The 26,174-nt window shown below is 36.7% G+C and overlaps 1 protein-coding gene across 4 annotated transcripts in view; it reads right to left on the minus strand.

Annotated features, from left to right (window-relative positions):
* Nucleotides 1-3,082: 3,082 nt before the first annotated feature.
* Nucleotides 3,083-26,174, minus strand: part of LRRK1 (leucine rich repeat kinase 1) — a 149,682-nt gene continuing 126,590 nt past the window's right edge. The window contains exons 27-35 of one of the 4 annotated variants that reach the window (XM_051980980.1): nucleotides 25,574-25,851; nucleotides 23,172-23,366; nucleotides 22,085-22,236; nucleotides 17,473-17,590; nucleotides 15,782-15,898; nucleotides 13,273-14,120; nucleotides 12,669-12,770; nucleotides 4,219-4,392; nucleotides 3,083-3,948 (exon numbers count right to left, since the gene is read on the minus strand). In XM_051980980.1, the coding sequence (XP_051836940.1) occupies nucleotides 3,933-3,948; nucleotides 4,219-4,392; nucleotides 12,669-12,770; nucleotides 13,273-14,120; nucleotides 15,782-15,898; nucleotides 17,473-17,590; nucleotides 22,085-22,236; nucleotides 23,172-23,366; nucleotides 25,574-25,851 (2,000 nt within the window). In that variant the 3' untranslated portion in view covers nucleotides 3,083-3,932. Of the gene's footprint in view, nucleotides 4,393-12,668; nucleotides 12,771-13,272; nucleotides 14,124-15,781; nucleotides 15,899-17,472; nucleotides 17,591-22,084; nucleotides 22,237-23,171; nucleotides 23,367-25,573; nucleotides 25,852-26,174 lie in introns of all 4 variants that reach the window. The other 3 variants (XM_051980979.1, XM_051980982.1, XM_051980981.1) reach the window with 3 other exon arrangements.

Below are 26,174 nucleotides of genomic sequence, written 5' to 3' on the forward strand. Positions count from 1 at the left end.
GATTTATACTCAGGAAGATGAATCTTTCTGATTCCAAGTTTAGTATTCTATCCACTGTGACACTAGGTCTCCTCCATCTCTCAAATTCTATTATTCTGTGAAGTTAAGAAGAATGGTCAAACACACAAAATTCCCTGCTGAAGCTGCTATCTCAAACAGAAAAGTTGCACAAGAATGAAAAATGTCTCAATGTTTCCACCAAAAGGATGAACTCAAGAACACATTGTATCAGATAAGGGCAGAGTACAGCAGGACTTTCCATTGTGTGAGTGTGTGTGTGTGTGTGTGTGTATGTGTCCAAATGCATGCATATATTGCTGCCTTCAAGTACTGAAAGGATGTCAAATCAAAGAATTTCATTTGTTCTTCTTGGTCTGATAGCAGATTTAGGATCAATGTAAGAAAACAATTCCTAACAATTAGAGCGACTCCAAAATAGAATGCACTGTTTTAGGAGATAGTGAGTTTCTCCTTATTGAAGTCTAGATGACCACTTTCTACAATGTTGTGAAGGAGTTTTGTTCAGTTATGGACAGGCTGGATTAGATGGCATCTAAAATCCTTTCCAATTCTGAGATTCTATTACCTGCTTTTTTGTGATCATGCTAGTTTTAGTGATCATTGTTTGCCTTTCTAAATGCTCATAAACCTCCATTTAATAATATGCCCTATAATTTTTGAAGTCTTCTTATTTTTGGATCATGGCACCTGTCCCAATATCCACAAACTTTCAAATATCAGTGGTGGTTTCTCAATAATCCAGTTACTAGTTCTCAAGGATGTAGTCACTTAACCTGAACTCACTGAGTGCAACTAAGTTTTACTATTTTTCATATTTATTTTGGCTCTCAGTTTCTTATTTGCCATTTCATTCTATTGTTTCTTACCTAGAAAATCATTCTCTTTGGTAAAGAAAACAAATGTTAAATTAGGGGCAAGGATCGGGGGGAAGAATTTCATTTTCTTATATCAATTAATGTAAATACATATGGTTCAGTTACCTGTACTAAAACAGTAACACAATTAATCAGTCAATGAGCTCCAAATGAGATTTCCTACACCCCATCACAGTGTATAAATAGATCCTTTAGCAACTTGAGAAGACTTTGGTCATTGGATAAAGATAAATTACATTCCACAGAAAACAACTTGTGATTGGCTGAATCACTTATGCTCCATGACCAAATATATAAAAACATCAAGTTAGTTCAAGAGTCCATTGATCCAGTACAGAAAAGTTTCAGTTTGGGGTTTATTAGATTGAGAGTTGGGGAGGAAGTGATAAGTGGTAGGGGGAAAAGACACCTAAGAGGGAATGAATGGTTCAGGCTGGGGATGAGGGGTGGAGAGAGAAGAGAAATGAGGAATAGTTTTTCAGAAATTTTTTTTCCCTTCCTGGCTCCCTCCTCCTATTATTGGCCATGTTACTAGAGTCTGGCTCAGAAGGAAACAATGCATCCAGGTGAGAGAAGAGAGATACATCAAAAGCAAACAAATCGAAAGATATTTGTGTGGAGAGGGGCAGCGTTAAAGAATGTGATTCTTTACAGCAGAGAAGTGTCTCTGGATTCAAGAAAGTGCTTTCAATTTCAGGAAGTGTTCATTACAGCCTCTGTTACATGTGCTTCCCACATGTTTGCCTCTTTGCCATTGTACTCTGAGCTTGGGCTCATTCTTTCCACAGATACAGTATTTGTGGGAGAGTGTGCTCCCAGATTTTAAGAAGAAATGATTTCTACCAATTGTTCTTAGACTCTTAATGGAAAACAGAGTAGTGGGGGTTTAGAAGAGAGAGCATTACAAGTACCATATCTCCTACAACTGTGAATGTAGTAGCACTTCAGCCTTTCAGCCTGAGTATAAATTAAGGGAGAGAGTGGTATGTAAGCAAAATGAGTTGAGTAGTTCTGCCTTCTGCTATCTGTTAGCATTTCAGCTATTCTGAACTTAGATCTTATTACCTTCTTTAATATTCTTTTTGTACCCCAAATAGCAACAATAAGAACAAAGCACAATCTTTTTTGTTGTCATTGGCATTCATCAATAGTCTCAGTTTATTCTGAGTTTTAATACTTTTCTTACAATAGTGCCACTTTTTATCTTCATTCTTTGTCCTTACTTGCTTCCTTATCATTGATGTCTCTTGGTAGATTTCCTTTCCTTCCTCACTGAATTTTTATTTGCTTGTTTTTGCCCTCAAACACTATAACATTTTCCTAGCAAAAACCCATAGCAGTGCAAAAGAAGAAAAACACGAACCAAAAAGAACAACAAACCATATTGTCCAGATTGTGACATACGCCTGGATATGAATTTCACTGAATTCACTCATCAAAATATTTGTCTTAGACAGGTGCTGCAGACAGAAAATAAGTTTAGAAATGACTGCTGGAAGAAGATTGGTTTAGATAACATTTGAGAAACTGCACAGTGTTTTTTCAATTATTCCAAACTTCTAGATGTCATAAAAGACTATTTTTTGATCACCAGGGTGCTCCCAATGATACAATATGGCTGTGGATCATGAAGTCAGTTTTGTGTTCCAAAGAGCACTTGAGCTATGAAAGTCTCAAGGTTCCTGCCTTCCCTTGAATTTTGATGATGACTTTCTGGATTTTTCTTTTTAAAAATCTGACTTAGAAAAGTAACTTTAGAAATAGGAATTTCAGTTCAGAAAATAGGAAAGAGGGAGGCAATATGGTACACCAATGAGGGGAAATATTTTGGAATAAGCAGAAGCCTAATTGTCCTACTTAGATCACACCACCTACACAGAGCTAGCTTTGAAGATCAGGGAGTGAATCTGGAAGAAGTGTATTTCAGTGACATAAACAAGCAAGTACTGTGCATAGTGTGTGTGATATAATTATCCCAAGCTGTCAACAAAAGATTATAAGCTATTACCTCATTTTTAAGTAGTCTGTTTATTTTCAAATAAATGAAATTGCCCTGTGTCAAATCTTATTTTATTTTTTAAAGTCAACAGTTGAACCAAAGTGTAACTCTTCCATTTCACTTTCTGGTTCTGTGTCAAGCAGCTTTGAATGATGAAACTGAGTTTATATATATATATATATATATATATATATATATGTATTTTTTCTCATTAAAAACATTATATAATATACACATGAATTCTCTGTGAACTAATTTACTTTTTACACTCTACTGTACATGCATGCAGCAAATCTTAATGTATTTGTAGTATTGTGCAACCCAGGAAAATGTGAATTTATAACCAAAGGGTTAAGAGAGATATTAATTTTAAAAATAACAAACAGGATTATGTACATACAGAGCTTTTATATTCCAGCTGTGTTCAAGTTTGCTTTTAAAAAATATAAACACGTAAGATTATTTTGAAATGCCACTGATCATTACTTCTTCCTTTTGTCAACTGGAAAAGCAACAGGAACCTTGCAAACACTGAAATCACTTGCCCTCTGGATGACATTTCCTCTTTGCTTCTTAGCCACATGATTAAAAGATGTTTCTCCATACCCTAGGACTGGTCAATGTTGGACACTAAAAGTACATCTGAGGGTTTATCACAGTGATACATTCTGCATTAGCGAAAATATTCAGTCTCAGATAAATCAGTCAGTTTTGGCCAACCCCAAGGAACCTGCCTTTGGGGATGGCAGAAATCTTATACTAGATTGTGAGCCTTGGAGCCATGGAAGGAAGAGGAAAGTGATCTCTCCCATCATGCTCAGTCTAGCCCTCTTAGCTGAGAAGGCATAGTGTAATTACAACCATGACTTAGGGCATGGGGGAAAATGTAAAATAGAGGCAGGGAAAAGGTTCTGCTCCATCATCAGACTAAAAGTTCAAGAACTCTTGTTCAGAATCTGGACATCCTCTTCTTTGTGTGGATAAAGAAAGGAAAAGGAGAAAGAAGTCCAAGACGCTGGGAGAGTGTGAACAGGTTCTCACCAAGCTTTCTTGCTGGAGAATGAAAAATGAAGGGTAAGAAAAGAGAAGATATCCAAATGACTTTGTGTTAAAAAAAAAAAAAAAAAACTTACTCTACCCCACCCCAAACACACTGCACAGCAGGTAACTTCTCAGTAGTTCATAGCAGCAAAAATGAAGAAAGAAATAAAAGTCCCTCTTCTGGGTACAGGGAGCTCTCCAGGTTACAACACTGAAGAGTGTCAGTTGATACTCCTTGGTCTGTTCATCACTCAGAAACCATTAGTCTTCCATAAGAATTACCTTCTTTTTCGCATACCAGCTTCAAGCCTTCCCAGTTCTTCATAGGACTGGTAGAAAATGTCAAACTCCCTGGCCCCCCAGCCTCTCCAGACAGCCAGGCACCATTCCATGTTTTCCTGTTCAAAACAGCACACAACCGTGTCCTTTCCTACAACAGCAGCTTCAACCAGAGTCCTGGGGAATGAAAGGACAGGTCTTGAAAATGGAGGTACAGCTCGTCTAAGAAAACATACAGCATCACAAGAGGAGACAAAAGTCTGCAGACAGAAGCTTCATTTTACACTTCTTTGCACAGATGTTTAGAGAGAAATACTGACAAGGTGAAATTCCATCATTATAATCTTGCATAACAAATGTGTTTGAAAAATACATATTTCTGCATATACTCACATATTATATATATATACATACATATAATTATGTATATGTATATACATATACACACATATCATATAATACAAACTAGCTCTTAGTGTAAAACTCACTTCTTAAATGTGTATATGAATACATATATAGAATATTTTCTATGTATAATATATTATAATAAAACAATATATAATATCTTTTATATATTCATATGGGCAGTTAGGTGGTATAGTAGTTAGCGTGCTGGGCCTTTTCTGAGTTCATATATGACCTCAGACACTTCCTAGTTGTGTGACCCTGGGCAAGTCACTTACTCCCATTTGCCTCAGTTTCTTCATTTGCAAAAATAAGTGGAAAAGGAAATGGCAAACCTTAATAGGATCTTTGCCAAGAAAACCTCAAAGATGATCATGGAGAGTCAGACATGACTGACACAACTAAATAACAACAAAATATATACATATGTGTGTAAATATATACATATGTACGTATATACCTAAGTGCTTTATAACAGTATGAATAGAGCAGAGGTCAAGAGAGACAGTTTTACTTTATGTTTTTTACTCTTAATGGATTGAGTCTTGGTAATTTCAGGGATGTGAGTTAGAATGGACATTTTCCTTAAGCCATTCAAGATCTCTAAAGCAATGGGATTATACCATCGAATTCTTGATTCTCTGTTTATGAATTCCAAATTTTAAATCACAGGCTGACTTTCTCCTGTCAGGCAAAACACCTTCAGATATCTTATCTTTACTTTCAGTGACGGAAGTATAAGTATGTGAACACATGATAGTTTTCATATATAAAATCTACATGTATGTGAAAGGTATATATTTTCTATGTAATTCCAATAGAAAACATGTAATACATATATATTGTGTATGGATACGTATGTATGTATATGTGCTTGCCACACACACACACATATGTATGTATATAAATACATACATACAGGCATATCTCATTTTATTGCACTTCACAGATAATGCATTAAAAACAAACAAATAAATTGAAGGTTTGTGGCAATCCTGCACTAAGCAAGTCTATTGACATTTTTCTAGCAGCATATGCTCTGTGTCACATTTGGGTAATTCTCACAATATTTCAAACTTTTTCATTATTGTTATATCTGTTATGGAGATTTGTAGTGAGTAATCTTTGATGTACCATTGTAATTGTTTGGGGGTATCATGAACTGTACCTCTATAAGAAGCGACCTTGATTGATTAATGCTGTGTATGTTCACCAACCATTTCCCCCATCTCTTTCACTCTCCTGGGACTTCTTTATCCCAAGACACAACAACACTGAGATTAGGCCAATTAATAACTCTATGATGGGCTCTAAGTGTTCAAGTAAAAGGAAGCGTCAATCAATATTAGCAAACTTCATTATTGGCTTATTTTAAGAAATTGCCACAGCTACCCCAACCTTCAGCAACCTTGATCAGAGCCACCAACATTGTGGCGAGATCTTCCATCAGCAAAAAGATTATGACTCACTGAAGACTGGGATGATGGTTAGCACCTTTTAGAAATAAGATTTTTAATTAAGGTATGTACTTTTTTTTTAGATGTAATACTTTGCATATTTAATAGAGTACAGTATAGTGTAAATATAGTAAACCAAAAATTTTAGGTATGTTTCTTTCTTGTGACACTTGCTTTATTTTGGTGGTCTGGCATCAAAACAATAACTCTGAGGAATGCCTGTATATATTAAAAATACACATTAGACTGGGTCCATGATTTCATCTGTATATGGAACCTCAGACAAGAAACTCCCTTTGCCAATACAGATGGCACATTCTCTGCACTTTTAGTCTCAAGAGGTTAAAAGACTTATTCAGAATCATACAGTCAGCCTGTCAGAGACAGAACAGAGGCCAGCTCTGCATCCTTTGCTTTACTGCTGCTTTCTGCAAGACAATATGAAGACTTGTCTAAACCCCATGCAATTGTGCAGATAAATCTACTACAAAAAAATTACAATGAAGTTTGGAGGTAAATGTAAATGACTAAGGTTTTTTGCCTGGTTTTGGATTCAATATGTCATTCAGTTTCCTATACTATGTAGCTGACTGCCAAAGCAAGAACATGGTGCAATGAAAAGACTATTGAACTTAGGAGGCAAGAGACAAGCTTTTTAAATCTTCTACTTACTAGCAGCCTAACCTTCACCCTCAGTTTTGTCATGTTAAAATATGAAGAGATTAAGTAAGATGGTCTCTAAAGACCTTTCCAGTTCTAAAGAATGATGATATTCTTTCTGAGAATGGTGTCAGGAGGGCTAAAGAGACTGGTGAGGAAATAAAAAATGACAAATATTGTTCATTAGCAGGGAAAAGAGGAGGATTAAAGAAGATAAAAAAGGAATAGCAGCTGATGTTAGAGAGAAGACAGACCTGCTCAATTTATTTTGCTTCTTTTTTTTTCTGCTGAGGAGAATTAATTTTGTACTGAAAAGACTAAGTAAGAGAGGAGATAACTAATCTTGAATGAGTCTAAGTCACCAGATACAGGTGAATTACATCCTAGAATTCACAAAGAATTGGCAGACTTAGTTGCTGAGTGCACCATCAATAATCTTTGAAAGACTATGTATAACAAGAGAGACTTATAGTAAGCCAAATTTCCCAAAGAATTTAAGGAACCAGGATCTCCAAACTGTAGTTTGGATATAATGACAAAGACAGTGAATCTGTCTTTGATTACTGACAAAATCCTAGAATATGTTATTAGTTGGATGATTCAATAAACACTTAGAAAAGGAAACAGAGATCATATAACAAGTTTAAGAACAGGGCAGTCGAATCTTTATTATGATTTTAACAGGGTAGCCTGATAGATAGATAGATTTGATAGATCAAAAAAATGCTGTATATGTAGTTTACCAAGGTTTAGTGAAATATTTGACAGTCTTTTGTGCTACCCTTGTGGGAAAGATGGGGAGATATGAATTAATACTCATAGTTACCAGTTATATGTTGCTTTTTTAAAAGATGATTTAAAAAAAAAGGATTAGACCTGTGATATAATTGGTCTAGGGACCTACCTACTAGGTAGAAATTGCTTTTAGCAAGTCACATCAACACCTGTCCTGTACCTCATAGTCTTAAAGAGTTTTCCGGTGCAATTAGGATGATAAGGGCAACATCTTGATTTGGGGGGGGGGGAGAAGAATCTTTACATCAACTATATCTGATAAGGGTCTGATATCCAAGATAAAAGAAAAACAAATATAAGTATAAAAGACCGAGTCATTTTCCAATAAATAAATAGTAAAAGGATGTGAATAAATAGCTCTCAAAAGAACAATTTCAGGCTTTTAGCAAACATATGAAAAAATTTCCAAATCATAAATATTGTGAAATGCAAATCAAGTCAACTCTGAGACTTCACTTCAAAATTGGCAAAGATAGAAAAAAGATGAAAATTCTTACTTTTGAATCAGATACAGAAAGACAGATATACTAATAGGCTGTTGGTGAAGCTGTATATCGAGTCCAACTATTTTGGAAAGCAATTTGGAATTATGTTTTTAAAAAAATGGTTAAAATGAACATTTATCTTCCTTGACCCACAGCTCACTTCCAGGCATGGACCCCAAGGAAATTAAAGAAAGAAAGTATGATATACATCAAAATATTTATAGCAGCATTTTTTTGTGGTAGCAAAGATTGGGAAAAAAGTCAATTGGGAAATCTCTAAGCAAAATGTGATACACAAATGTACTAGAATATTACTATGCTACAATAAGAAGAATATTAAGACTTCAGGAAACCTAGGGAGAGTTATATGAAATGATGCATCATAAAATAAGTACACCAAGAAAAAAACCAGTATACATAATGACTCCAACAAAGTAAATGGAAAGAACAAAAAAGTAAAAATGCTGTGTAAAAAATGGCCATGTTGACCCTAGAGAAGTGAGGAAGAAAATACATCACCTTCCCCCTTCCCTTTTTTTTTTTTTCCAGATGTGATAGTTATAGATGCAGAACATTGCATATACTGACAGATTTGGTTGTGGTATTAATTAAACCTGCTGACTTTAAAAATCTTTCTTTTTAAAGAAAATTAAATTTAAAAATTTTATGATAATTTTATTTTTTTCCTGATTTCCTTTTGATTCTTTGTTGTAGAATATAGGAAAGTGGAAGACTATATTTGTAAATGAAGGTTATATAAAAAAGAAAAAACACAAATAAATTAGCTTTGCTGCCAGTAAATTTTACTTTTACGCTCTGTATTACTGTTATCCCTGGCTTCTACTAACACGTCTCTTATTAATGAGAAATAGTAATATCAACAAAAATGGTAAGCTATTTTAAAAAAGTACATGATAGTGTTTTTGCTTAAGAAGTACATTTGCTCTCTAAACTTTATATACTCTTTACCATTGATTCATAACATTTTCAAGAATAAGGATTTTTTTTTTGGTTAAAAAATAAACAAAAATCATGATTTCTCAAAGTAGTTGCTCTCCGGCTGCATTTTTTTGATTAAAAGTCAATTAGTAAATATTTATAAAGCACCTACCATGTGCTAGGTGAAGTAGACAGATGGCTCAGTGGATAGAATACTGAGCCTAGAGTTAAATTTTGAGTTTAAATGTGGCTTTAGATAATTAATTAACTGTGTGACTCTGGGTAGGCCACTTAACCTCTGCCTTAATCCACCGAAAAGGAAATCATGAATCATTCTAGTATCTTTGTCAAGTAAGTCCCATGGACAGTATGGTCCATAGAGTCATGAAGAGTTGGATGTGAGTAAATGACTGATGCACTAGGACAATGTTAGAATCTGGGGATACAAATATAATTAATAAAACTATGCCTTTTGTTAAGGAGAATATCTTTTCATGAGGAAGATAAGGATGTGTTTGTGTGTGTGTGTGTGTGTGTGTGTGTGTGTGTGTGTAGAATACAAATAAAGAAAATAAAAACACATCTATATAAAGCAGTATAACTGTTTGAGAGGGAAGCCTCTAGTAGCTGAGGGGATCAGAAAAAGCTTTAAATAGAATTGGAGGCAATTGGGGTAAGTGACTTGCTCAGGATCACACAATTATTGTGTCTGAGGTTGAAATTGAACTCAGGTCCTCCTGACTCCAAGACTTGAATTATTTCTTGAAGGAAAAGATAGATTCTATCAGGTGAAGTTGAAATGACAGTAGTCATGAGAGACAAGGTGGGAGATCATTGTGGCTGGATCCCAGGGGGCTGAAGGAGGCTGCTAGAAAAGTATAAGTAAGAGGTAATGTGTGGCTGAATTAAGGTGGCAACCATGTGAGATGACAGAAGAAGTTGGATTTGGGGGCAAATGTTATAATAGGAGAAAAATCAAGTTTTGATAACTGATTAACTATATGAGATGAATGTAAGGAATCAAGAATAACATGAATGTTATGAACTTGAGAGACTGAGAAAGCAGTGATGCCTTTAGCAGAAAGAGAAATTTCAAAGAGGGATTTGAGATGTCTTTAGAATATTTAAAATGTCCAATAATTGGTCAAAGGTGATATGGAATTGAAGCTCTGAATTGAGATGATAATTAAACCAATAGAAGCTGAGAAATTACCAACAGAGATTATTATATAGAGAAAAGAGTAGGGGGCCTTTGATAGGACCCTTGTAATACCCAAAGTTGCAAGGGGGGAAATGGTCTGAAGAATAAATCGGGAAATGAGACAGTGGAGTGGTTGGACAAGTAGAGAACCAGGAAGGAGTAATGTCATAAAGGTCCAGAGAAGAGAGAGTAGTCAAATGCAACAAATAGATGGAGAAGAACAAATACTACAAATGACCACCAAATTTGGCAATTAAGAGGTTAGAGCCAGTTAACAAGTGAGTGTATATAGCTTTTTCTATATAGCATATTATAGCTATATAGCTTAGTTGAGAAAGGAAAAATGTAGAACTAGGCAAATAATGAAGTTTTGTTAGGGTTAAGTAAAAATATTTAAGGATGAGGCAAATGGGCGTGATTGAAAGCACAGGGAAGGAAGCAGTAGGTAGAGAAAGTGAAGGTAAAAAGACAGAAGAGATAAATGAGGGTGCAATCTTCTGGATATGATTAAGGGAACATGTAGAAAGTTGGCCTTAGTAAGGAAAGTCAGTGCTGAGGGAAAAGAGAAGAGAATGGGGGGAAATAATAAGGAATTTTTGAAGGAAGAGAAGGGGATAAAAGATAGCACATATCAGATGATTTAGTTTCCTCAAGAAAGTAAAATATTCAGCTGAGATAAAGTAGGAAGGAGTGGGCATATGGAAATCTAAAGGAGATGAAAGAAAGTTTGGAAAAAGTTTTTTTGGGGAGAATGATATGGAATAAATTTGGAAAGAATAAAAGGACTGCTTTATAAAGTTATAAAGATAAAAATTACAATTCTTGGTTTGGATATGGATTTTTGAATCCTTTGCAATAATTCCATGACTTCCTGTATAACTTGGTCAATAGGTAGGGGATGACCCAGATAATTATTTTTGTTAGAGATTCATTGGTCTGTCCTCAGTTAGAACTGCTCTAAAAGGGCTAATTTTAATGCAACCCACTCTCCATCCCTTTGCCTAATTTCAGAATCACGGAAAGATGATGGACTCAGAAGCACATCTCTTATTTCTCAAATATAATCATTTACAAAACATGGGTCATTAGCTAAAGAGTGACTCATCCTGGAAAGCTCCATGTTGGCGAGTGCCAGAGGTTGATTCACTGCAGACATTTCCTTTGTCATCATCATTTTGCTCTGAGAGAAATAAGTGAATTGGGACTTTCTCCTTTTTTCGGTGCTTCAGAAAAAACTCAAATCAACAGATTTTCCAGAAGAAACTGAATTAATATAATGTGGAAGTGACCCAAAACATATACAAAGTAGAATTTGGGGACTTTTCATACAAATAATTTATTACTTGAGACTCGGTAGCTGAAGTGAAGAGATGTAAACATTCCAGGGTGTTTGAGTACTCTAGCAGTTGCAGCCCAGACCATAATTAGTCATGCTCTGCTTCAGCTTATACATTTTCCCAGTCTTGTATATAATGTCCTGGACAAACTGTTCTTGCTCCTGCTTTATTCCCACAGTAGAGCCATGCATTTCTGGTGGAAACAGCTGGCAGCAGAAGTGGAAGTCACAGAAGGATGCCAGAAAAGGGCAGTGCCTCTTCTGGCAGTAACTGAGTATCCTTGTAGATAATAGTCCTAGGGTCATCAATTTAGAATTGGAAGGGACCTGCAAGACTGTCAAGAAGAACCATCCCTTCTCTTTACAGATGAGAATTCTGATGTAATGTAGAGTGTGGAAGGCTTTTTGGATAGGGAGAAGAGGGAGACAGAAATGAGAAGGGGCTACATGAAATGCATGGATAATTGCTTCAACTCCCAACTTAACACTGGCCCTGGATCCTTGGCTCCAGTGAGTTTTTCACTATGACCTTCAATGGCACATAATGAAATAGGCTGCAATGACAACTGAACCACACATTAGAAGGTTACTAAATGGCTAGAAGCATCTTAGACTGTCCTATACTATGGTGCTATAGCTAGGGTCGCTTCTTTTTTTTTTTTTAAAGAAATATCAATACATGATTTTAAAAAACCCTATGCTGCAAACTGGTGGATGATGATGGAAAGAATGAAGGAAGCAAGATTTTTATCAAATGACTATAAATTTCTACAAATATCTCCTTAGAAATTCACGACAACCCTGGGAGGGAGAAATTATTGTGATCCCTATTTTACAGTTGAGAAACTAAGACCGAATGGATGAAGGGTCACACAAGTAGTTAAGTGTCTGAGGCTAGATTTGAATTTGGGTCCTTTTAATTTGCCCAGTGTTCTTTACAAAGGCCCTGACCAGCTGCCTCATGATGCTTATTTACAGAAGACAAGAATGGAAAAAGTGTTCTCTGAATCTTAGGATTTGGAGCTAGAAAAAGACCACTGAATCTAGCTCCCTTATCTTCTGACTACAGATCTAGTGTAAAGATACATCAAGAAACTAAAATGCAAAAATATTGAGTGTGTTTGGTTTCTTTTGTGTATTTTAAGATTCAAGAAGAGTTTCTAATTCAGCCTTACCCATATGGGGCCAGTTCTCTAGCCTTTAACACGGCTATTACTCTACCCCGCTGGGTACCAGATTCCTTCTCCAGTCCAATGACGATAACATCTCCTCCTTGCCTAAGAAACAGAAAGTGGGAAGAATTTTATTCACATTAGTAATCTCCAGGGTAAAGTGATACAGTCAGCGGAAAAGCATTTGCAACACATATATAGTTTCAGCTAATGTATTAAATTACTGAGATGGCATGACAGAGAAATGGTAGAACAGAACTTCCCCAAAAGGAAATTTAATCACAATGAAATCACCTCTTTTACTGCATTGTATCTGATAAGGGCACTGGGCTTAGTGCTGTTATTATTAGATTGACCAGAGAGAAGAAAAAAAGACTTAGAAGCAAAAAATACTTGTTAACAGTGCTATTCTCTGCATCTTTCACTGAGAATAGTTTTAAAAACTTGCCCTTCACTGTGGCGCCAAATGGGATAAAATTAAAAACAAAGAATCTAGAGGGCATGATCTTCCCCACTACCACTATTACCATAGGTCAATAGGAGATTCCTTTTTTGTTTTATTTTCTTTTTTGAATACCATGTAAATCTATTTAACGGAACACTTTACCTCGGGATCCAAATGAGGTCTTTTACTGAAAGGATTTTGACAGCTTGTAGGTGTGTGGATGCTTCGCTGTTCATAAGAGGTCCATCCTTTTCAAATCCATCAGAGCAAAGATTAGACTCGTGAAATTTGTCAGACTCTTCATAGTCAGTGGGAAAAGGCATGCTAGAAGAGCTCATGGGTGAACTTGGCAGACCTGAGAAAGACCCAGTGATTCTGTTGGGAAGGGAAGAGGAGTATGAAGACACAGAGCAATAATCTGTAAGAGAATCCTGGTGGTTTAATATCTGAGTTCCGAGTTCTTCGCTATAGATTATGCTCATATCAGCTATGCAGTCCCCTTCAGGATGCTGCTGTTTGGCCAGACCAGCAGTGGAGAGTCCCAGAGTAGGCAGCTCAACTGGGAACGTGTCTCTGAGCGGGCTGCAGTCTCCACAAAAGTACCGTGCGCATAACTGATAGGTTGCAGAGAAGTACATCACTAAAGCGTTGTCTTTGTCATCCAGGCACCAGATCACTTCTTCACCATGGCACTCTGAGTTGCCCACTATTGATGTGATCACGGAAGGAGGAGAATAGGGATCTAATCGCCTATTTATTTCCAGTGTGGCACACTCTATAATTAGGATGCCGGGCCCGTTGCTGTACCACACCTCAGACCCACTGTTAGCTATTTCCATGGCTCTTACGGGGTAAGGATTCTGTCGGGGATCATCATCGGCAATGTTGAATTTGGATCTGTTTGCAGTATGTGAACACAGATAGGAGCAGTTATTATCCGGAATACCCTGGATCACAGGAAACACTGCCACAAGTCCATCCGACATGCCAGCCAGCACAAGGTAGGAATTCTGCTGAAAGGAGAAACAGATCCACATTAAGTGTTCTCTTGGAAATTCTCACCAGGCTAGTTTCAAAACTTTCAACAAAAAGACTGCTACTTTATTCATTAAGGGCCTCTATGTTCTCCTCTCCCCTCTTAGCTCAAGCAAAAGTCTTCTGCCCACGATTGTTTTTCCCAAAAGGCTATACCCTTCGTAATGTAAGCAGGGCATGAGTTGACTTCTTCAGTAAGATGGGTAGCTTCTGGGCAGGTCAAGAAGCCTGGCATGGAGTTGACTTGAAAGGTGGCCTGGTGATATCCACACAAATTCTTGTTCTCAACTCTCAGCAGCATCTTAATCGAGGGCTTCGGATACTCCCGTAAATTTTGCAGGAGCTATTTGTTAGCTACTAGGTCCTGGAAATTAATTTACCCACCAAAGCAGCACGAATTCTATGTTACTGGGCATAGGCCAAACAATACCAATGCTGAGTGTTTATCCCTCAACCCCACAGAAAGACCCTCTAAGTCCCAAGCCATGGTGTTGAATGCAGTTTCCCTTAAAAACCAAATACACAAAAAATTTTAGGTGGTGACCAGCTCAGGTTGGAAAACGCAGGATGAGACAAAAGCAGAAACCCACGTCCTTGTGCCACTGAGGATGAAAGAACAGAAAGCCACCTCTCAACTGGATGTCAGAAGCTCTAAGAAGATTTGCCTCAAACTGTCAAAGTTAAAACAGTGACCTGACCTGCAGCTCAACAGCAAAGTCAATAAGCCCTTAGTAACTTTCTCAGAATTCATTTTCAGTATTTTAAAGAAAACAGCCAAGGAAAACACGAAAATAAAACTGCATTTGAAGGCCCCAAGCTGTCAGCACTCCAGCTGTAGCAGCAATCACTGCCTTCCAATGGGAACGTGTCCTAGGCAATTCACTGTGAGACATTCTGCTCTCAGGACAGGACAAAGTCTCCCGAGGAGAGGCATTCATCAGGTCCAGGTAAGCCAACAACACAGACCGTGCTTTATTACCTTGCCTCCATTCTGGAGGCTGCTCACTTGGCACAGAAGGGAGGGCTTTTGGCCGGCAGAAGAGTTTAAATAACTCTTTGTTTCATGTTTTCTAGGTCTCTGATGAAGACTGTGTCCTGAACTGCTCAAACATCTATCTCCCTTCTTTCTCTTGGGGGTAAATTTAGAGCTGAAATTTAAAGCCAATGTCTGTGAAGATTCTTCTCTTCCCCCTCCCCCAACCTCTGCTCTTGCCCCTTCAAATGGAAATGATTTGTTGTTATTAAGACAAGGGAATCAAGTGCTGCTATCAACAATTATGGGAACAGACAATTTTACAGTTAAATAGAGCAAATCAACCCTATCAAATAAACCTTATTTATTTGGATAACATGCTTCACTTCTAATAAGATTTATATATTCAGTGAAACAAATTATTAGAAAACTATCCAGCACTTGACACAATGCTTGGCACAGAATAGGTGCTTAATAAATTTCTATTAATTAATACCAGGAACATTTAGCTTTCCAGCCTGAAAAAACACCAAAAAATTACATTGATGTAAATTTGTTCTATGAAAAGCAAACTTTCCACAATATCTTTGGTTTCATCATCAGACCCCCTTTAGGCAAATAGTTGATGACTTTTCTGAACTTTCTTCATTTGTTTTTCCTTACCTTTTTCATAACAGGTACTGCCAGGAAGCAAGTGACAACAGCTGGGGTATCTAATGCTTTTTGAGGGGTGTTTAATGGGCACATACCCTTTAAGCTGTATATGTAGATCTTCTGGTCCTGTGAACAAATATGAAAGTGGTAAAATTTGTGGCAATAAATTCTGGGCGTATATGTGTAAATCAGCTTTAGATGAAGAGTAATGTAGGGAATGTGATACATCCAACTTTTGACTCTCTGCTTTTATCAACAAGATCACTGGCTTTGAAGTTATTATTTTTTTAAGCAATCTCCTCAGTTTTCTTTAGTGTATGATAGCACGTGCTGCAATGCATTACATAAAGTTCAGTCCCTCTATTGCACTACTCTCATTTCATTTCTTGCCTTGTATCCTTCTTCCATTTTTCATCCCACCTTCTACTGCACTGATAATTACAGAGCAATCTTAGCCTCCAGATACACATTAGAATGGTGAGGTACAGATGGAGTATCATCAGGCCAGTTATTGTACCAAATCCTCCTGGTTTTAATTTTTAGCTTAAACAAGTAAGCCATGAGCTTGTGAACAGGTGTCTCTAACCTCAGGCTTGGAAACAGGCTCTGGAATCAATGTACCAGTGAGAAAGCAAATGTAGCGTTTGATTGACCTTTCTTTTTTTTAATTATAGCTTTTTATTTACAAGATATATGCATGGGTAATTTTTCAGCTTTGACCCTTGCAGAACCTTTTGTTCCAATTTTTCCCTCCTTCCTCCACCCCTTCCCTAAGATGGCAGGTTGACCAATACATGTTCAATATGTTAAATACAATATAAGTATACATGTCCAAACAGTTATTTTGCTGTACAAAAAGAACCAGACTTTGAAATATTATACAATTAGCCTGTGAAGGAAATCAAAAATGCAGGCAGACAAAAATATAGGGATTGGGGATTCTATGTAATGGTTCATAGTCATCCCGCAGAGTTCTTTCCTTGGGTGTAGCTGGTTCAATTCATTACGGCTCTATTGGAATGATTTGGTTCATCTCATTGCTGAGGATAATCAGGTCTATCAGAATTGATCATCACATAGTATTGTTGTTGAAGTGTATAATGATCTCCTGGTTCTGCTCCTTTCACTCAGCATCAGTTCATGTAAGTCTCTCCAAGCCTCTCTGTATTCATCCTGCTGGTCATTTCTTACAGAACAATAATATTCCATAACATTCATATACCACAATTTACTCAACCATTCTCCAATTGATGGGCATCCTTTCAATTTCCAGCTTCTAGCCACTACAAACAGGGCCACCACAAACATTTTGGCACATATAGGTCCCTTTCCCTTCTTTAGTATCTCTTTGGGGTATAAGCCCAGTAGAAACACTGCTGGATCAAAGGGGATGCACAGTTTGATAACTTTTTGAGCATAGTTCCAAATTGCTCTCCAGAATGGCTGGATGCATTCACAATTCCACCCACAATGCATCAGTGTCCCAGTTTTCCCACATCCCCTCCAATATTCCACATTATCTCTCCCTGTCATTCTAGCCATTGATTGACCTTTCTACAAATCTACTATATGACTATTCTTACCCCTTCCAGGGCTAATTGACTATGCTAATATCTTTAGTTTTATGATGCACATGAACAACAGGATCGTGAAGCGGGCTATGCAGCCAGGGCATTCATGATGTGGGCAATAGTAATTACCTCGGTGGCGGTCCATAGTGCACTCTGAATCTTTAACTGACAGCTCAGCTTCATTCCTAGGCAGCTCATTCTTTGTACTTCTATAAGTCCTTTCTCAGTGTTCACCACAGTATAGTTCCTAAAATCAGCAAACAAAATTTCCTTCACTGTAGAAAAGGGAGAAGTCTACTCCCCCTTTTGCCTCAAAAAGAAGAAAAATACAGTCCCCTGCCCTCAAGGAGTTTATAATCTAACGTATCCCAAACCTCCCATTTTTATTTAAGAAACGGAATCAGGATTGCTCATGTTCAATGATGTTCTCTCCTGTTTTCCTAAGGCAGAAGTTCTTAATTACTTTTTGTGTTGTGGACATCCTTTGGCAGTCTGGTGATGTCTCTGGACCCCCTTCTCAGAATAATATCTTAAAGACATACAAAGAATTATATTGGAAACAATATATTGAATATATATTGAAATATAGTTATAAAAATTTTTAAAGTTCTGCTTCAAATTAAGAGTCCCTGACCTGAGTTATATCCAGTTCTCTCCTGCAGTTGAAAGGAATGAATGCCTACTATGTGTCAGGCACTGTGCTAAATGCTTTACAAATATTATCTCATTTAATCCTCACAACAATCCTGAGAGGTACTAGTATTATCCATTTGAGGAAAGCAAGGCAGACTGAGGTTAAATGACTTGCCCAGAGTCACACAACTAGTGAGTATTCAAGGCTGGATTTAAACTTGATATCTTCCTGAACCGAATGACTCCAGGTCTAGTGCTCCATCCTTTGTGCTATCTAGCGGGAGATGTGGAAAGCCAAAATAAGCAGGGTATCATTGTAGACTATAGCAAAGATGGCACTTTAAAAAAAATAGTGTATGGATTTTTGTGTGTGTGTGGAGGAGAGGAGTAGAATGACTAATTTCCCAATTAACCTTAAGGTATTCTCAATCCCCATCTAGTCAGATACACTCAATTTCACCAAAGGTACAAATCTGACAAAAAAAGTCGTAAAAGGAGGAAGCAAAATCAATTAAATTTGCTTTAAGCCTGCTGCCCTATTTCTTTTAGAATATATTTAGGTGCTGGCTAATATGTATCCCAATTATGCCAGTTAAGAGAGTTTTCATGCAATAAAAATGCTCTCTCAGGCTTCTTTTTTCTCCCTAAAGATTATCACATGAATTATATGGGACAGAAGCCATATATCAAATGGGGAATAAACTCACTCGCAGAAACATGCACGTACGTTTTTGAATAAAAAATCAGGATCCAGATTTTTAAGGCTGAGAAGTGAATTAAAGGGAAACCTCTTGGGGATTTAGTAGTACCAGCAGAGTAGTTTTCATCTTAGAAGAAGACTCAAATTCCACAGCCAAATATTTATATTTTCATAATGCTAATTGGATACTTATCAAAATCTTAGGGAGCAAAGCTCATTAAGCTTTACTGCTACTAATTTTTATGAATTGTAGCAAATTTTCTGTAATGATGGAATATGTCTTCACTGAAGTTCCTATAAAAAGTGTAATTCAGTAGCAAGTAAAAGGGTTAAAAAATTTTGTTGGGCCATGCTCTCTGATTTAATCTCTTTCTCCCCAATCCAACTCTTTTTCTTTACTTTTTTTTTCTTAATAAAGCTTCTTTATTTTCAAAATGAATGCATAGATAGTTTTCAACATTCACTCTTGCAAAATCTTGTGTTCCAATTTTTTTTCTCTCTTTCTTCTCCTTTCCCCTCCCCTAGAAGGCAAGTAGTCCAATATTATGTTAACCATGTGCAATTCTTTTATACATATTTCTGTAATTATCATGCTGCACAGGAAAAATCAAATCAAAAAGGGAAAAAATTAGAAAGAAAAAAATGCAAGCAAACAACAACAACAAAACAGTGAAAATGCTATGTTGTGACCTACACGCAGTTCCCATAGTCCTCCCTCTGGGTGTAGATAGCTCTTTCCATAACAAAACCAGTGAAACTGGCCTGAATCACCTCATGGTTAAAAATGAGCCACATCCATCAGAACTGATCATTGTATTATCTTCTTGTTGCTATGTACTATGTTCTCCTGGTTCTGTTTACCTCACTTAGCATTGGTTCACATAAATCCCTCTAGGCCTCTCTATAAAATCATCCTGCTGATTGTTTCTTATAGAACAAAAATGTTCCATAACATTCATATATCATAACTTATTCAACCATTCTCCAACTAATGGGCATCCACTCAGTTTCCAGTTTCTGGCCACTACAAACAGGGCTGCCGCAAACATTTTTGCACATGTGGGTCCCTTTCCCTTCTTTAGTATCTCTTTGGGATATAAGCCCAGTAGTAACACTGCTGGATCAAAGGGTATGCACAGTTTAATAGGCCCTTTGGCATAGTTCCATATTGCTCTCCAGAATGGTTCAATCATTTTATAACTCTACCAACAATGTATTAGTGTCCCAGTTTTTCCACATCCCCTCCAGTATTTCTCATTATCTTTTCCTGTCATCTTAGCCAATCTGAGAGGTATGTAGTGGTACCTAAGAGTTGTCTTAATTTGCATTTCTCTGATCAATAGTGATTTAGAGTATTTTTTCATATGTCTAGAAATAGTTTTAATTTCTTCTGAAAATTGCCAAACTTTTTCTTTTTGGCTTTTCTTATTTCCTTTTATATTCTTGATAGACTTTTCTACATACCTCTCAGGATTCATCACATTGAAGTTTTTTAAAAAAAAACTACTGACCTATTTTCTTTTACAATGATTTCTCTGGAGTTAAAGGACTTGAGTTCTAATCCTGCCTGTGCTCTTTATACACCTGCCTGTGGTCTTGGACAAGTCATTTAAAGTTCTACATCCTTGATCTCTTCAGCTTTAGAATGAGGGAACTGGATTCTACGATTTGGGGAAATACTAGATCCTTGTTCTAAACCTAGTTCTAGATCTTTAATTCTCAGGCTTCTTTCCAGAACCAATTTGAGCCTTGGTCTGTCCTTTGTGACTAGGTTTATTCCCAGGATTATAATCCCTGACAGCATAGTGAGACAGCAGAGTATATAAGAAAAGAATACAGGGTCTAAATTTGGGTGTATGTTAAAATCCTGGTGAATTGGGGGGCAAGTGACTTTCCTCTCTAGATCTCAGTTTTCTCATTTTTAGAAGGGTGTTAGGCTAGATAATCTTGAAGGTCTCTTACAGGTATTAAAGTAACTTCCTGGCAGTTAATTCAATTCCCAAAATTTCTACCTTAGCTCAAGTAACAAGAATAGGAGAACCTGTATGTCTTCTCTATTTCTGCAGCTGCTTCTAATACTTCTTTACAACCAGCCTTGTCTCCTTTTCTCATTAAATCTTAAATCAATTGCTCCCTTTCTGTTCCTGTTCAGTTATTAGTGACCTTGAATGTCTCCTCTGCACTTTAATGCTTCAATAGATCTGTTGATCTCCACAGCATGGATGCTCCCTCCAGTGATGAAGAATGAAACTCAGTCCCTTGCCTGCTCCTGCTGATTCTTTGCAATGTCTGCCCAAGCTTTCCTTAATTATAGAGCATAAATCTGCCTTAGGGGAACCACCCAATTTAGAACTTCTTTCCTGTAGATCTCCTGGATATTGCATGATTACATCAGTTATCCCCCATTGGCCCATATTTATTTCCAGGCATAAATTCCTAGAATGACATCCTTTCCAGGGCTTCTCTTGTGCCACTTCTAATCTGGAAGGCTTTACAATTTTCTTGTACCCACTATGTTTTTCTCAGTTGCTTTCTGTGTGATTTTCCACTTTGGTTCTTTAGGTACTCTATTATTCCATGATTCACAGTCATACAGTATTTTTACAAGAAAATGGGCCTTTGTTTCAGGAAGAAGGACCTTGTCATTAAAAGAATTGTATAATTTCCCAAAGACTACCGGTCCACTATTCTCTTGTTCACTTATCCATTTATACAGCTATTCCAAATATAAGTACTGTTCATGACAATTGTGAGATCATCATTTATCTAGTTGCATAGCATGATCTAGAACAGAATCCCTCCACAGACTCAAATTTTTGAGCTTGAATGTGGAACAATTTTACATCTTTATTTTCACTGATCTTTCATTGTTAGAATTTCTCTCAATTATGAATCTAGCCACCCGACATGATTCTGAGAAGGGATCCATGGACTTCATCAGACTTCCAAGAAGGCCCATGCACAAAAAAGGGGAAGGATCCTGAGTCTAGAGTTCTTATTCAGTCATTCCCCAACTTATGGGCATTCATTCAGTTTCTAGTGAATTAGCCTTATCCACGTGGAAAGAAAAGCTGAACTCTGTCTTATCCACAGTGCCTGCTTATATTATAGGAGAATTTTTTACATTTTTGTGTCTGCGTGTGATGACTTTTTTGGAGGGGACCTTAAAGATCATATAATCAATCCATATCATTTATTAAGCACTTACTGCATGCCAGATACTGTGCTAGGTAATAGGAATACAAAGGCAAAAAATGAAAGAATCTTATTCAATTCTCTCATTATAGAGATAAGGAAAGTAATATAGAAGATCCTTAGAGGTTTTCTACAAGTTCAAACTGGGTTTTTCATGAGTCTGTGAGTGCCAAATACCTCTGGATGATTAAAAAAGCAACAAATTAAGGTTACCTGGATTCTTCTTTTCCATCCCAGAACACGACAGTATATTCTTGTCTTGGGGATGAGAAGAAAGAAGTCTGTTTCCCACAGTGCAGCATGTACATGAAAGTCGCAAAGGTGGGGTCCTTCATCTGGCTAACTACAGAAACGGCCAGAGGTCGCTGAGAGAAAAGACATCCACCCAACCATGTGAAGAAGGGTTTATGGCTCATTAATAGCAAAGATCAATGCCAGTCAGCAAGACATTACATGTGAAATTAGCTTTCATAAACCAAGGGAAGACACTTTGCAGTCAGAATTACTTGTTCAATATCCACATTTTGGCCACATTTTAGAAAATACAGGCAACAGGATGAAGCAGGGTTGAACACTGAAGGTAAACTTTGGGAGTTTTCCAGATTAGTGCAGAACTAACTTAAAATATTTTAGTCACGGTCAATTTAGCATTAAACTGCTCATGTTGGCTTAAATTCCAAGTGTTAAAATTTTCATATCCAGGGTCATCCAATCTTTTTTGAGGCTCTTTCTTAGGCTTTTCTCTGCTTCCTACCACATTCCAATATTTCAACCTAATTTAAAAATAGTCCAAATTTAACCCTTGAACAACTGTATTTGCTCAGAAAGGTTATGATTCACATTATCTTATGAGAAAAACATAAAATAGTTGCTCTTTCTATCATCTGAAAACAAGTCCTTGTTCCTCATCATTTTTTTCTTCCCACAAAATTAGAATTAACTTTATTGCTATAGGACCAACTACAATTTTGGGGGCTATTTATTGTGATTATAGAACAAAAATTTTAATTCTTTATTTATAGAAAGGAAACTTAATTTCTTTAAAATAATACTGAAGATAAGAAAACAAGAGACAACAATCATCCCACTTTAAAACAGGAGAGAAAAGGTATATAAATTACATTAGTCAAAAAATGAGTTCTCTGTGGCTGGCTGAATTGGTATGTATAATCTTATTGAACATACAGTAAAAGCTTTAACTGACACTGGAAAGTGAGGATGCAAATATCATAAGGACTACACCTTGCTTCTCCTTTCCTTCTTCCTTCACTGCCTTTTTCATACTCCTCTCCCCAAGTACCTTTTCAGGTTTGGTGTCCCAACATTCTGTCATGAGTGCCTGTAGTCTATGGAATTGTACTTCTTCTGGTTGCCCCAGCACTGGACGAATGCCCTTGGATAGTTTCTTGGCAATCTGAAGTTGATGATGACCAAGCACAGGCCGCTGACCTGACAGTAATTCATAGAGCACCATTCCATAGGAAAACATGTCCACCTAAAAAGAAAAGGCAAATCTCTTCACATTTGACCAACTACACTAAGTAAGAAGCTACAGGGTACCTGATATCATAGCTGATGAATAGGGGACATAAAAGCAGTAGAAGTCATGGTCATGGTCCTTGCTTTAAATTGAACACACACATTTTTCTCACTTAAAAATTGCTCTCTGTTACATTTGGGTACAAACAGTCATATTAAGTAAGAAGCAGCATTAAGATCTTTTAATAATTCTATGTTATTTACTTTGTTGTTGGAAAAATTTCCTACAAGTGGTTAAAAGTGCCATTTTTCAGAAAGTAACTGGATATGGGTTGTAATCTGCACTGTTGGAGGGATCCTCATATCTGTGAGAGCCAAAGGAATATTGAAGGATAAGAAGAATAAGAAAGAATAGAAAGTGTTCTCTAGGTAAGAGGGCATAATCTTACAATGTTCTCTTTATTTAAAAGTCATTTATTTTAGAACGAGATAAACTTGTACTGTTTAGTTTCAACTGCTACTTAGAATTTCATCCAACTTCTACTTCTAAAGTTTTCTCTGCTTTGATTTATCCTATCTTTACAGAAACATAGACTTTCAGATCTGGAAAGGACTTTTGAGATCACAGATCTATTGGCTACCACACAAGTATTCAGGAAAAAAAAAGCATTGTTATTCATAATGCAATTAGCCAGTGACCCATGTAGGGTCACAAAATAATAAGCTGCCAGTGTGACCAAAACTGTACAAGATGATATTTTTATGCTGAACAATAAATTGCTATGTAAGAAGATTGAGCAAAGCTACAAAGACAATGTTTTCCCTTTTCTGTGCATCACAAAATAATTTCTAATTGTCTTGTGTGTCTGTAAAATGAAACTGGCATTCGCATATCCAAATCGATTTGGCTGTTTCCCTGTTTGGGGTGAAAGGAGCCAAGAAGGAGGATAAATATTTAACTATAATCAAAGACTGAAGTTGGCCTGCATGTAAGCTGATGGCTAACTGCCTGAAATCAAGCTTTGTTTCCTCTGGAATTCTCTCTCCTCAATCTTCTTGGCTTAGGAGAGTTACTTTGCAGGTGGTTAATACATAAGAATTTCCTGAAGGAATATAGGCTATCATTTGCCAAATCAAAGTCTAATTGTTTGAGCTCTCTTATCTTCAAGGCATTTAGCTTAGATGCTAAGGCTAACACAGACTTTTCATTACCTGAAAGCTACACGGTAGAGACTGGAGAAAAAATAAAAACAAAACAAAACACTCAAACTTTCATTTTAGAACAACAAAGTATCATCTAATACTCTCTGATTGTAATCTACCAAGATAGAAATGGGGAAAAAAACATCCAAGGAAATTTTGACAAACTTGCTGAATATATTTCTAAAGTCAACTCATTTTATTAATGATAATATATAATTAATAATCATATAATAACAATAAGATAAATATAAATCAAAATTAATAATATAATCAATATTATAAATTTATTACTTATACATATATGTATATGACAGCAATTATTATAATTATATATAGTGAGATAACCATATCTTTGTAACCATACATATATAATATATAACCATTAGTTATATATGAATGGATTGGCACTATCAAGAACAAAAATAAAAATTTCTATAGCATTTAAGCTCTACAAAGTGTTTTATCCAGAAAACTCTTGTGAAGTAAGTAAAACAAGGATTATTATTATTCTCATTTTGTGGATGCAGAACCCAGGATTTAGAGAGTTTACCATATTTATCCAGAATCCTCCAGCTAACATCAGAGTTGGGATCTGAATCTAGTCTTCTGCCTCCAAAGTCTTAAGTTCTTTTCACTATATATTTAAATAAAGTAAGGGCAGCCAGGTGACTAGTGCTAGAGCCACTGACCCTGAAGTTAGGAGAATCTGATTTCAAATTTAGCCTCAGACACTTACAAGCTGTTTGATTCTGGGTATTATGATTCTGTAAAACGAACTGAAGAGGGAGATGGCAAACTGCTCGAGTATCTTTGCCAAGAAAATGCCAAATGGGGTCTCACAGAATCACACAACTCAACAACAACAACAAACTCAACTCTTTGGAACTATTCAGCTAATCTTGGACCAGCACTAAAGCCTCTCCTAGGTGGAAACGGGGAAATCCTGAAAAGTGGAACTGGCATCAGACACTTTCCACTGTTTTATAAAATAAAAATTTGCTTTGGAATGGTTTCAATTACCTTCTCATCATATACAATTCGGGGCCTGATCTCAGGGGCCTGGTACCCGGGAGTGCCCTCAACTCCAAGAGCTCCTTCGTGAAATGACTGCCGAGAGATACCATAGTCAGAGAGTTTGATATTGATGTGTTCTTTGACATCAAGGGACCAAACTAAAATATTGTCAGATTTTAGGTCACAAAATATGATATTCTTCTTGTGAAGGTAGGCCAGGCCTGAGACAATCTGATAGGCTATCTTCTGTGTAAGCATGTGCCCCAGGGGCATAAAGGAAGAACCTTTTCAAAGAAAGGAAAAAAAGTCAAATCATTATAGCAAATATCTTTTTGCCCATCCCTCACCCATTCCAGTACTTTATATATTACTGACATGATAATACTGATTCCACTGGAACTCAAAGTCCTTTATAATTTGGCCCCCAATCTCTACTCCCTTTCCTATATTCTACAATCTACTATTCTTAGTGTTCTTCTCATGTGTTCCCCCATTTTTGTCCCATTTCCAGCTGCTCTCCAATCTGGAATCTATTCTTTTCTCACTAGGTAGAATCTCTGGTTTCCTCTTGAAATCCTTGAATTTCTTCAAGACACAGCTCAAGGAC

The sequence above is a fragment of the Antechinus flavipes genome, chromosome 2, assembly GCF_016432865.1.
Source record: "Antechinus flavipes isolate AdamAnt ecotype Samford, QLD, Australia chromosome 2, AdamAnt_v2, whole genome shotgun sequence".
NCBI lineage: Eukaryota > Metazoa > Chordata > Mammalia > Dasyuromorphia > Dasyuridae > Antechinus > Antechinus flavipes.